The sequence below is a fragment of the Saccopteryx bilineata genome, chromosome 12, assembly GCF_036850765.1.
Source record: "Saccopteryx bilineata isolate mSacBil1 chromosome 12, mSacBil1_pri_phased_curated, whole genome shotgun sequence".
Taxonomy (NCBI): Eukaryota; Metazoa; Chordata; class Mammalia; order Chiroptera; family Emballonuridae; genus Saccopteryx; species Saccopteryx bilineata.
The window spans coordinates 47,078,049-47,091,916 of NC_089501.1; the positions used below are offsets into that span (position 1 = coordinate 47,078,049).

General features: G+C 44.0%; 1 protein-coding gene across 3 annotated transcripts in view; it reads right to left on the minus strand.

Annotated features, from left to right (window-relative positions):
* Positions 1-9,475: 9,475 nt before the first annotated feature.
* IPCEF1 (interaction protein for cytohesin exchange factors 1) overlaps positions 9,476-13,868 on the minus strand; it is a 145,231-nt gene continuing 140,838 nt past the window's right edge. For all 3 annotated transcript variants that reach the window (XM_066248511.1, XM_066248512.1, XM_066248510.1), the window contains one exon: positions 9,476-13,805. In XM_066248511.1, the coding sequence (XP_066104608.1) occupies positions 13,599-13,805 (207 nt within the window). In that variant the 3' untranslated portion in view covers positions 9,476-13,598. The remainder of the gene's footprint in view (positions 13,806-13,868) is intronic.

Sequence of the window (13,868 nt, forward strand, 5' to 3'; positions counted from 1 at the left end):
GGGAACAGTACACTGCGGCTGGATCGGGTCTAACATAGGCATGCACCTGTGCTAGACTAAGATATTTTCAGAGAATCTCTCAGAGTGAAAGACACTTAAGGGTCCTGGCAAGTACGGCCAGCTGCTTATATCAGCCCCTGATGCCTAGCTTGGAGAGATGGAATCAAATGTTTCTCATCTTCTCCATTGTGTATGAAACAATAGACAAGATCTGCAGGCCAGAATGACCAGAAACAAGGAGTACGATCAGACCGGCCACATTTTCAGTCTCCCAAGGATACTATGTCTGGGCAAAAGGCACGCTTGACTCAGCCTGGCCCACAGTCAGATGAAGAGGCAGGAGGGGACTTGGACATCCTCCAGGCTCTCAACAGAAAACCAGTGCAGGGGGCCTGAAACATTGATATGCGCGTCACCGGCAGGCTGTGAGTCAGTTCTCAAGGCAATTAGCAACTACCAGCGTTTATTCAGTGCGCAGAACCCGGGCAGACAGATGCTGCCAGTCTATCATTATCGCAACAAAAGAACCACAGCCTTCCTCCGCCCCAGAGGAAGTGAAATTTTAAGAACTCCAAGTTTCAGGCGGCTCACACTATTCCCAGAGCTGTGATTTATGTTATTATCAACCTTAAAAATAATGTAAAGTTTAACCATTTACATGCAAGGAGCTGTTTACAGATAGATGATCCTTCTAAGGATCGTACAGGGCTCCAGAAAACTCTACTGAATAAAGATTTAATAGCTCAACCCACCCACAGGGGGCGCCACCTCTACTCTCATCACCCTACTGACTACCTTCTGGGAGAAGGCGTCCTGTCTGCAAACTCTGCAGTTGGCTTCTCTTTGGCCAGACCCTAACCACTCAGTCGCTGTTTTTTTGTTTTGTTTTGTTTTGTTTGTATTTTTCTGAAGCTGGAAACGGGGAGAGACAGTCAGACAGACTCCCGCATGCGCCCGACCGGGATCCACTCAGCACGCCCACCAGGGGGCGACGCTCTGCCCACCAGGGGGAGATGCTCTGCCCCTCCGGGGCGTCGCTCTGTTGCGACCAGAGCCACTCTAGCGCCTGGGGCAGAGGCCAAGGAGCCATCCCCAGCGCCCGGGCCATCTTTGCTCCAATGGAGCCTTGCTGCGGGAGGGGAAGAGAGAGAGGGGAAGGAGAGGAGGAGGGGTGGAGAAGCAGATGGGCGCTTCTCCTGTGTGCCCTGGCCGGGAATCGAACCCCGGACTTCTGCACGCCAGGCCGACGCTCTACCACTGAGCCAACCAGCCAGGGCCTCAGTCGCTGTTTTGATGTGCTCAGATCAATTATTATTTGCCATATTCTTTTTGTGTGTGTGTGACAGAGAGGGAGAGAGAGAAAAAGGGAGAGAGATGAGAAGCATCAATTCTTCATTGCAGCACCTTAGTTGTTCGTTGATTCCTTTCTCATATGTGCCTTAACTGGGCAGTAGGGGCCGGTGGGGGGGGGCAGCTACAGCAGACCGAGTGACCTCTTGCTCAAGCCAGCAACCTTGGGCTCAAGCTGGTGAGCCTTGCTCAAACCAGATAAGCCCGTGCTCAAGTTGGCGACCTCGGACTTTCAAACCTGGGTCTTCTGCGTCCCAGTCCAATGCTCTATCCACTGTGCCACCACCTGCTAAGGCTTGCCACATTCTAATCATAGGCTAATGCTAGACACTGTAGAAGCAAGAAGGAACAAAGGGCCCTTTATGGTCCCAGTTTTTGAGTACTAGACCTACAGCTCAGTTAGAGCTTTTGTAATGGAGCCAAAACCAAACGAATCAAATCCATTCCACCTCCAGCCCCTACCGGATGCAGAATTTGGGGTGAAGCATTTCCTACTCTGAGCTTTAGTTTAGTCTTCTCATCTATCAAAAAGATAAAACCTCCCTCACATTAAAAGAAAAGAGGATAACATAGTACACATAGCACACCACCTTACACACAATACATGGTCGGTATGTTTTAATGTCATAACTCATCCGTTTGTCCCAGTCTTTTCCAGCTGGTAAGCATAACTATTCTAGTGGGCAGTCCTACCCCCTAAGTCTCAGTGCTACACCGCCCAGGTCTTCCATGTCTGAAAGTGCAGTCCCCTCCACTATCCCCTCTCTAATTTTTCCCTCTTAGAGGCTTGACAGGGTGGGGTGCTGGAACTCCCGCAGGCTTGCGGTCTTAGGTTCTGTGCCCCCGGACTGCGGCACTCCACAGCTTTCCCAGCCTACAGACCTGGGCCGCTGCTTTGCCTTGTGCCTCCCATGACCGAGTTCTACACAAGAAGTCCCACACAGACCTATGACACCTGTAGCCCCAGGGACTTCTCCTCCACAGGGTGCCAGGCACTGGGGTGGCAGGGAAGATGCCAATAGCCCAACCCACACCCACTCTGACCTTAAACCCGTCCCCGCCAGCCTTCAGCCCGCTCTGCCTGACAGTCCTGCAGGCTCTGGCACTCCTCTGATCCTCCAGTCAAGCCTCATTTAAGCTACCCTAATCTATTAAATAGATGTGACCTTTTCTCAGTCCCTACTGTGGACCCATTCTTTCTTATACGTCTCCTAAGTTTTTGATCAGTTAGGTATGGCTTTGAATTTCCTGAACGCTCTCCGCCCAGAGTAGAAGACTTCCAGTCAGACTAACAAGGACTCGTCTCGAACATACCAAACACCCTGGTCACTAACATATACATACACATATGCACATAAACACACAAGTATGATATGCGTTCAATAAAAGGAGTTACTATGCATTAGTTTTCTACAAGAACTCAAAATGCTTATGTTTGATTAAAGATTTTTCTGATGTCACACTGTCTCTCTGTATCTCAGACTGGCACAGTCCCTCTTTCATCCTGAAAACAGAAAAACAATAGTGAAAGTTAATAAGATAAAAGCACAGCTCTCTGAAAAGATCAATAAAATTGACAAATCTCTAGCAAGACTGACAAGGAAAAAGAGAGAAGACGTAAATTACCAACATCAGGAAGAAAACGGGTTTATTAGCCCAGACCCTGCACACATCTAAAGGAGAATAAGGATCCTGACCAGACGATGGTGCAGTGGATAGAGAGTCGGACTGGGAAGCAGAGGTCCCAGGTTTGAAACCCCGAGGCCGCCGGCTTGAGCGCAGGCTCATCTGGTTTGAGCAAGGCTCACCAGCTTGAGCCCAAGGTCGCTGGCTTGAGCTAGGGTTCACTTGGTCTGCTACAGACCTCCAGTCAAGGCACATATGAGAGAACAATCAACGAACAACTAAAGTGGCGCAATGCAGAATTGATGCTTCTCATCTCTCTCCTTCCTGTCTGTCTGTCCCTATCTGTCCCTTTATCTCTCTCTGTCTCTCTCACAAAAAAGGAGAATATGGAGATATTATAAACAATTCAACAGAAATAAATTTGGAAACTTAGATATGATGGACCAATTCCTCAAAAATATCACCAAGAACCACAATTCACCCAATATGAAGTAGATAATTTGTACACGCTGCAAGTATTAAGTAAACAGAACTTGTTATTTTAACGTTTCCCCTCAAAATATATCCAAACCCAAATAGTTTCACTGGAGAATTCTATCAAATTTTAAAAAAGAATTAACATCTATTCCACACAATTTCTTCCAGAAAATAGAAGAGGAGAAACATTTCCCAATTAGCTTTTTGAAGCTACTATTACACTGATAGAAAAACCAGATAAAAGAAAAATAAAGCATAGATCAATATTCTTCATAAGTATAGAAGTGAAAATTCTTACAATATTAGCAAGTAAAGTTCGGCAATGCATAAAAACAAGTATGCACCATGACCAAGTTGAACTTATTCCAGGGATGCAAGGCTCACTTAATATTCAAAAATCAATCAGGAAATTCACCATATCAACAAGCTAAAGAAAAATCACATGATTATATCAACTGATACAGAAAATTCATTTGACAACATTCCATACCTAGTCATGATAAAACTCTCAGAAAAACAAAATAGATGGGAACTTCCTCGACATGATAAGGAATAGCTAACAAAACCTATGGTGAACATACTTAATAGGGAAAGGTAAAATGTTTTCCCCCTAACATTGGGATGTCCACTCTAACCACTCATCATACTGGAAGTTCTAGGCAGTGTAATAAAACAAGAGAAAGAAATAGTAGTCATACAGATCAGAAAGAAAAATAAATAAATTTCCCGTTTGCAGATGGCATGATTGTTTGTAGAGATTTAATTAAATTAAAGTTCCAAAGAAACTTTAATCTCCTAGAACTAATAAGGGATTTCAGCAAAATCAAAGGATCTAGAATAAACAAACACACCAAAAAAAAATCTGTTGTATTTTTATATAGGTGTTAAATCTAACAAAAATGTACAGGACTAATACGCTAAAAACGACAAAACACTGATGAAAGAAATCAATTAACTAGAGAAATAGACATTGTTCATAGGTTAGAAGTCTCAATAAAGTAAAGATGTCAATTCTCCCCAAATTAATACACAGTTTTAATGAAATTTCTATCAAAATCCCAGCAAAGGGACTAATATCTGCAAGATGGTAGAATAGGAGTTTCTAGTGCTCCTTCTGAAATAGACGCCCTCTTTGTATTATTGGGTTAACACTCAATTCAAAGATCAGATCCTCCCATACTGTGCCCACTCCCCCAGGTTCTTTCCCAAGCCTCTCCCCAGTCCTCCTTGTCACTGATGTTCTTGAGCAGCTTCCTTCTCCACAACAAGTGCATGTCCAGTCGCATTGTCTGAAGGTCTGACTCTGGGGAGGTTTTCACTGGCTTTCCGATTCACTCATACACGAGGCTCCTGCGAGTAGCAATCTATTTTTGGCTTAAACTCACATATCAAGTCAACTCATTAAGGAACTAAGTTCAGGCATTTTCTTCTTTGACTATGAGAACTCTCCCATGAGGTCAAATGTGTGAACTAAGGGGGAGAGAATGATTCAATAGAGGTGGTAAGTGCATAGATATCTGAGTCATGTGTTGATGCAATTTTCTTGCGCCATCTAGAGCTGCTTGAGCTCAATCATGGTTGTACCACTTCCATTCCACAATGAATTGCTTCCTGACCACCTTAAATTTATGTCTAACAGTATCCACTTCTTGATAGTTTTTCTGCCTTCAAAGTCAGCTGATAACCCATGGTTAAACATTCTACCTTGGTTAGTATCTGCCAGGGCTAAATAGCATACCGTGAGCTAGCTATGTTTGATGGTGGCTCTCTCTCCTTGCGGATGGCATGGCCTTGATCCAGAACCCTAAGGATCTATGCTATGACTCCTATATGGGAGATTATCATAGATGCTACAATTTTTACTAATATATTGTATATATCTCTACTACAATAGGATCTGCTAAGTCATATATGGCCCAAGAAACAGAACCACTTGTACCACAGTCCATCCTTGCTGCACAGTCCATTCTCCTTCTGGGCCTCACTCAACACTGAGCTTCCCACATCACTCAATGAATGAAGTCAGAAGATTCCCAAATATAGAATTAATGGCCTTGAAAACTTGAGCAGGCCTACCAAGCAACATGCCTTTTTCTTAATGGTGTAATTACAACAGACAGTAACTTGTGTTTTGAATGAGATGCCCTGGCTTTCTCCAGGCCCCTGGATCTTTGTGGGATTTAGCTCTCATTTTCTGGAGTTTCTGTATTTAATCACAGCCTCCAGATCATTTGGTACTTCTTGCTCATCAAGTTCCCATTGTTTATTACATGGTAATAGCAGTATGGCAGACCAATGTGAGGTTGTGTGGAATGCTCAAATAGACCAGGTCCCTTCTAACTATATTGTAACACATAGCAGGAGAATTACATGGACCTGGGGCAAGAACATAAATGTGTATTATCATCTATTGTATATAAATATGAGATGCCTCTGACCGTCTCTCACAATGGATATTGAAAAAAATGTACTTACCTGGTCAAAGTCTGTGTACTTGAGGCTGTAATCTGCTCTGGTTAAGATACTACATTCAACCCAGCAGCTACAATTGGGTTATAACTTGGTTCCGTTCACAGGAATCCACTATACATTGCCTTGATCCATCTTGGTTTTTTAGGGACCAAACTGGTAAATTGTAGGCACATTTGGGGACCACTACTCTTGTACCTAAAAATCTTTTGGGGTGACACTAATCTCTACCATTCCCGTCGGATGCGATATTGGCTTTTATTTGCTATCTTTCCTGAGGGAAACAACTTCAGAGACTTCTATTTGGCCTCTCTTACTAAAGTAGCTATTACTGATCAAAGAACCACCATGAGCGTTCTTCCATCTGCTAAATATTGCCATTGCAATGACAGATTCATAAGCCAGGGGATGTAGGCCACTTATCACTTGATCTGTATATGTCCCTGTCCTACCCTAACATAGTGGCCACAATATTTGGGGGTGATTCCTGGGAATCAGCAACAATTTGGATCCTGTATCCCATTCCATCTCCCCTGAAATTATATATATATTTGGTTCCCATATATCCTGTCTCAAGGGACATCACTGTCCATTAGCAATCTCTGAAATCCAGATGGACAGCAACAGCCCTAAGCTGTCCTTTCGACCTTGCTGCCAATACAGTAATTCTGACTACACGGTTTATATCTGTTAAGTGCTACTCTGGCCTCAGCCAAACATTGAGCAAGGCCACCCTGATTAAGAATAAAGGGCATACACTCCTGGCTAAGTGCTTCTCACTTAGCTGAGGACCCTTTTCTGGGAAAAGGGAATAGTGTTAGCTGCAAAACCTCAGAGCAACTGGGGGGTCAAGCTCCGCCAGGTGAACAGATCTGGGCAGGCATCCACAGCGCCCTCAACAACACTGGCACTAGAATAATAACGGGCTGGGTAGCCAGGCACCCTGCTGACCTGGGAATGTCGCCTCTTCCCTCCGGACAGAACCTCCCAGACGTGCTCAGCCGAGACTTCCGTGTTGGCAGAGTGTCTATGACTTTCTATAATAGGTGATTGGAAAAATTAGCAGAACAGCCTGAAGGAATTACCTATAAATCCAGGTTTGCTGGATTTTTAAAGAGAAAAGACAATGTAATAGTCAGGACCAGGACCTACAAAACTTCTGTGATTCATTGTCCGGCAGCAGCGTTTGGCTTGCTCACAGGTTTACGAGCTGCAAGCAATGTGCTTGATGAGTGCGTGAGCCCGTGGCAGAGCCCCGTGTGCACAGCCTATATGAGGCTGTGGGTGCCGCCCCTGGGCGGCAATTCTCCCAGATCGCTCTCCCACCGCTGGGAGGTGTGATTATCCCTGCTCCCTTGCCCTTACTGCGAATAGCAGCTTTTCCTTTGTTTATTTGCTCCTTCACTTCTGTTTATTTGCTCGCTTGTCTTTGTGAGCCTCCAATAAACGGGCATGGCCCGACGCCTTCCAGCTTCGCCGTTTCTCTACTGTCTGCCCGGATCCAACGTGAACCTGCCTGGCCTTGGCCACCAGCATACATTCCTCTAGCTGAGACCGAGCCAAACCCTTTGGTCCGTCTGGCATGGCTCAGAGCAGCGCAGAAACCCAAGGTTTTCAAGCCTAAATGATCTTCTTCACATACTTGATCCTCAAAAGTGACCTTCTAATCCTTTGTCTTTAAAGGCAAGTGTTGTGAAACCTGATAGGATTACTAAGATCTGTACCGGTTACACCTGTGTACGAATGAGTTTAAAAGCTAAGCGTGTTTTCACTTTTCTGCTCATTAAGATAGAATTCTCTCTCCTATGGTGTACCGCATGTTGATGAAATCAAAGTCGAGCCACGTGGTCTGAAAAGGATTTTCACGCCTGTAGTTAAAATGGCAATCCTGGGACTTCCGGGAGAAATGGGTCATTCAGTGGGACTAAGCAGGATACTTGAAATGGAAATTTGCCATACGCAGAACCACGGACATGTCCTACCCCCTGGAGCCTGCACATATGTTACAAAGCAGAATTAAGGGCAAGGGGGAATGAAAAGGTTGGAAACTGAATCCAGGTTGCTAGTGAGCTAACCTTAAAATAGAGAGAGCGTCTGGACTGTCCAGGTGCGCCCAATGTAATCACAAGGGGCTTGAAGAGGCAGAGGAAGACAGGACTAGAGGAGAAAGATGCAGAAAAACACAACATGGCTGACTTTGAAGGCGACTGAAGCGAGCCAAAGGGCAAAGAATGCGGTGACATGGAGACAGCAAGGAAACGCATTCGCCTGGAGCCGCGCTCCGGGAGGGACGCCCTCCTGCCAAGACCCTGACTTCAGCCCACGCACCCCACCCCGTGTCACACGGCTGACCTCCAGAACGATAAGAAAACACATTTTTATGATGCTCAATTTGCAATAATTTAGTACAGCCGTGATAGGAAACCGGGGAGGGCTGGTCTGGGAATGAGGAACACACTCTACCTAAGCATTGGGTCTAGAATAATTCCTACGGCGTCCGTGCTGCAGCCTAGACATACTGTATTTGGTGGGTGTAGGATGGAAAAGAGAGAGAGTGCAGCTCAGCATGTAAAGTGAGAATGGGGCTGGGAAGCAATCAAGGAGGTGAAGATCAAGTTCAAATGCAGGCTAGCGTCCTCTGAACAGTGGACCCAAAATAAAGGCAATCTAGTATGCTGTTTCAATATTACCTTTGTTTACTTTTCACAGAAATATCTTATGTATTTTAAGTAACTGATATGCCACAGTTTTTAACTTTTATAATCTGAAAAAAAAATTTTTTTTAATCTCCATAAATAAGATGTGGGTGCGAGTAAGGATAAGGAGTAAGTAATGTGCAAGTCAAATTTTGTGAACCAACAATTTTGAAAAACACGAATATCTCTGTACTAACAAACGTATAAGCTGAGGACCAATGGAGGAGACCCACATCAGTTGTTGAAAAAGATTTCCCAACGGAATTAGACATTTTATTTAAAAATAAAAACATCAGTAAAGAACCTACTATTCTTGTGACTGGCACCAGAGGGCGCTACAACCTTTGCAGAAGATAAATGCCCAAGCATCAAACTGTTGTGTTTTGTTTGGTTGGTTGGTTGGTGGGGTTTTGTTTTTGTTTTTGTTTTTGAGAAAGCAACATTACAGGACAGAAAATGGACACCAGTAGTATACTTTAATCTTTTCCATGTCATTTTACTTTATATTTGACCTTATTTTTATCTTACAAGTCAACCTCAAAAACATAAAGCAGGAGAAATGAGCCATGGCACTTTTTTCCGTTTCGTCCAAGAGTGTAGGTGACAGAGAATTTAAAAAAGCACGATGAAATTGAAGGTGTCATTTTCACATTGACATCTCGCCCCCACAGACCATGCAGGGCTAAAGGTCACATCCCCGTCATGCAAAAACATTAACACGTATGCTGATTTATAATCTTGGCGTTTACTGTGGACGCTGTGTGTCTCCATGGGGCATGCTTCCCCTTTGTACGCAAGGCAATGAAATATCAATCCAGAGCAGTTCAGTGTCCTCAGAGCCAGAGAAATGGAAGAACTTTTTTTTTTTAACATAGAATCTGTTTTTAATGTTTTCTCTGTATCCAGCAGAAATACGGGGAAGAGTAAAGATGTACAAAGGGCACAAGAAAATTGCTTCCTGTCTCACCTTTCAGAGAATTATGTAGCTGTCCAATACCTTGTTCACTGGGGTGGACGTCACTCTGGGAAAGGTGGAACTCTCCCCTTCCCCAGCCCATTTCAAACCTTGTTGTTAAGATCTAGTTTCAGGGGCCCCCCTTTTCAGCCACCTAGGACAAAGGCCTGGTCAGGGCAGTCACCTTACATTTCTGGGACTCAGTTTCTCTTGTGAGGTAAGTATATAAAAAAAAAAATTGGATGGAGAATAAGTGGGAAAACCCCAATCAAACATCCTATTCTATTAGACTGAAGAAGAGAGGTGTCCTAAAACTTCATTCGGATATGGCAGCTGTCCAATAAATAGTAACTTTTAGATGGGCATCCCGTGTGCTGAAGTTACTCACTGTATCTGTGTGGCTGTATGAAAATATTACCTTTTAATTTCATCTCTCCGTAAAAGACTTAAAACTATATTTTCTATGTTTCATCTCTATGACACTGTTTGTGATTCAAAGGCTCTCTAAGGAAATTATCATCATAACTACATGAGAAGGAATGGGGGGACATGACAGGAGGCCCCTAGTCACTAAGCTCGGCCTCTGGCCAATCCTGACACTCTTTGAAAGGCAAACAAAATAAACACACTCGTTTCTTTAAGTGTATCTCCTTCATCCAAGGATCTCACAGGACCCAAGAAGCACTAGACTTCTCAGAAGGAAGGAAAGGAAGCCTAAAGTGCTTAGGTAAAACCCCAGCTCACAGTCAGCAGGTCATTGTAGGAGGGACAGTAACCTGTGGGCTGGTGATAGAGACTGTTCAAGGAAAAGAGGCTCCCTCAGGGTCCAAGTGAATGACTTTGCAAAAGCCACCAAAGCCATGGGCCCGTTTCAGCACAATGGCATGTACACTCCAGGTCAAGCCACTCAGTCCCAACAGCAACTCTGCGACGTAAAGTTCGATTCCTGGCTGTACCACCTGGGGGCTCTTCCAGGCACCTCTCTTTTCAGAGTTTGTTTTCTCCTCCATCAAAATGAGTAGTAATAATCCCCACTCATCCCACGCAGACCACTGGGGAGGTGTCCGGAGGAGACTAAAACACACTGTTTGCAGACTATAAAGTGCTACGTCAATATAAGACAGTGGTTTCACATGGAAGTCTGACTCCAAATGTAAGTTCTTTCTTAAGCTTCCTGGAGTCTTTGCCAAAGTGTGTTTTATGGTTCTTCCTAGACCTTTGATGCTATACTAGGATTTTTACAGAGCTAAGAATTATTAAAACCATCCGATTTAGTGTGTGCTACAAGGTACCAGCAAGTGAGAGTATCGTATTAGGCAGCAGTTTGGGTCTACAGACTAACAGCAGCGAGAAGCGGTCCTCCCCTCAACCCCAAAGAGGAGCTGGATCCAGCTCCTAATCCCTGGAAGGTGCCACAGGTTTGGACCTTGTCATGCTCAGATGCTCCACTTTCTCCCTGAACAGCCATGGCTCTGGGCCATTCCACAGCCCTCAGACCCTATGTCTCCTCGGAAGGTGATTTGGGACTAGAAGAACAGGGTGCAAGATCGTAGAGTTCAGTTTAACTTTCATTTGGGGAGGTTCTGCAGAGTAGCTGCTTCAGCAAGCACTTCTATACTAAGTTAACTTTGAAAAATCACGGGAAGGCTTGATTAAGCAATCTCGTGGACCTACTTTGCCTTTGAGTGGTTCTAAAGGCATTTCTACTAAAAGGTCAGTAAAATATGTTTTAATGAAAGGCAAAAAAGTAGAGCACTGAAATACATTTCAAGCCCCATTCAAGAGCTTTTGGAACCCTTGAAATGTACAGGTTGGTGTTGGGAACCACAGAACGGAGGGGGAAGAAAAGGCTGACCCCCCCCCCCCCCATTACTGTTTCCTCCATTCACTCCATTATTTCTCCTTCCCTCAACACTCGGTTGACATTGTGAAATCCGACACAATCAACCTTCCAATAGATGCTAAAAACAGAAGCAATGGGTGATCATTCCTAGAGTAGAAAGATGAAAGCATTGGCCTCTCAAACCCAGAAGCTTCGGGTCCCAATCTGAGTACACGAATGGTTACTTCTCTCCCTCCCAGGCCCACAGTAACTCAGCCCAGGTCAGGTGCCCCTCTGCTGCGTGGCTGTGGCCTCACGCAGCACGTTCCACTTGGTGTGGGGGCTTTGAAGTGTTTGCTGGGCCAGACCGACTGACGTGGCCTCTCACAGGTTCCTCGCACTACAAGCTACTTCCTCTTTAACTGCGTCTCTTTCCTAATGCTTAACATTGTTTTTTGCTTGCAAAGTATTAAGACTTCTTAGTAAAATTTGGGGAAATATTCAACAACTACTTCCATTTTGTTTACAGATAAAATTCTAGGGGGCTATTTCCATTTGAACTTCAATCCTCATTTTGATTATATACAGAAAAGTGTGCTACATTGACAATTTGCTAGGGGTGGGGCCACAGTGGTTTTGTTTGTTTTTGTTTTGGGTGGGTTGTGGTTATTTTTATGGTGAGAAATATTCATGATGATTAGTAAGGGAAGAGTTTCATATTGCTTCTCTAATAAAATCAGTCCGCTTTAACAACAGACCCCTACATTTCTATTAGTCTTTAGACAAAAAGGTACATTAATTATTTCATTTGGTTTGGGGTTTGTGGGTATACGTGGCATAAAACTTAGCTTATTTACCAAAAAAGATATGTAATATCAAAGTCCATTTCTGGTTAAGAGAATGACTTAAAACAGAAAAACTTAAGCCTTTGGGAGGGAGGGAGAGGGAAAAAGAGGAAGAGGAGGAGAGAGATGGATCAGAAAATCAAGTTATTATTGCATGCCCTCGTATTTATCCCAGACTTCCTGAGCATTCCTCATACCTTATCATATATAATAACTCCAATAAATCGATCATTAATAGTATTTCTATTTTTTCAAGCAAAATGTATATCCTTTGAGAATATATACTGAGCAAAACATACAATAGTATATATCATGTTTTAAAACACTAGTAATTTGACCTTCTATAAATATACTTAAATAACAAACATATTATAGGTAGCTATTCACATAAGACACAAAGTGACAGAAACATACAAAAATAAAACAGTCATATCATGTTTTAAAGTCTTCTGTTGTTTTTGTTGGTTTTTTTTTTTTTTTTGAGTAAAGATATTTAAACAGATCAGATGACAGAATCATTTCATCAATATTCATCCTGGGGAAACTAGATATAAATTTATACTGTGCACAGGCACACAGCGAAGGATTGAAGCAGCAAACATTTCTTGCTGGACCTGTTACTGTCCCATACGGTGGTTCAGAGAAGTTGAGAGGGAGTAGAAGCTTCCTAATGTAAGGGGACATGTGCTTTAGCTGTTGGAGGAAAGGGAACATGATCAGATCCCACCCACCCCAAGCTGCCTTTTGAGTGAGGGGCACATAGAACACGTCTCCTCCTTCGGTTCTCTCACATCCCACTCTCCATGAAGTGTTTCTCCACTCACGGAAAAGGGTACCACCATTCGGGACCACAAGCAGGGGCTTTCAATTCTACAAAAGCATTCGTCTTCTCCCAGTTGCTGCTATAGAAACGTTCCTTCACTCAACAAAATGACTAGAGAACTCAATCACCCAACCAGGTAGAATATATACCTTCTCCTTTTGGAAAATGAAATATATCTATGAATAACTATCCCTGGTAAAAAGTGATCCTTTGTCCACAGAATGTTGTAAGTCTCTTGAGAGCAAGGAACAGAAGATAGAGTTTTCACATTCCACTCAGAGCCTGGGAGAACTGTGAGCTCCAGGCAGGAACCCAAGGACTGTTCACCTGGCCTCCCTCGCTCCGGTCTCCATGGGAACACCACTCCTGGGAGGAGTCCCACTCCTGGTGCTGGTCTTCACCCAGACTGCTTGTCGACAGGGAGCTGGTGCTTGAGGCACTGTCCTCAGTTTTCCTTTTGAGGAACAATTGTAAGCTCTTGCAACATCTTGAAGAGTTGCTTGGGGGAAGAAGGGCAGAGGATTCTGGCTTGCACTTAAATAGAATTTTCAACGGAGGCAGAGGAAGGTGGTTGCTCAAGTCCCAGGGGGGTGCCTTCCGGGTCAGACGGAGGGTCTGGCTGCTGCTGATAGATGTCCTGAATCAGCAGGGTGTTCATGACCTTCCACTCCCTGTATTTTCTGGCTGTTAGCTTGGGGTCATCCAGCAACTGGTTAATCATGGCCAGGTCATGTTCTTTACACTGTCCAAGGAGAAAAAATAAAGGGGAGGGGGGAGAATGTAGTGGGTATCTCCATTGCAACAA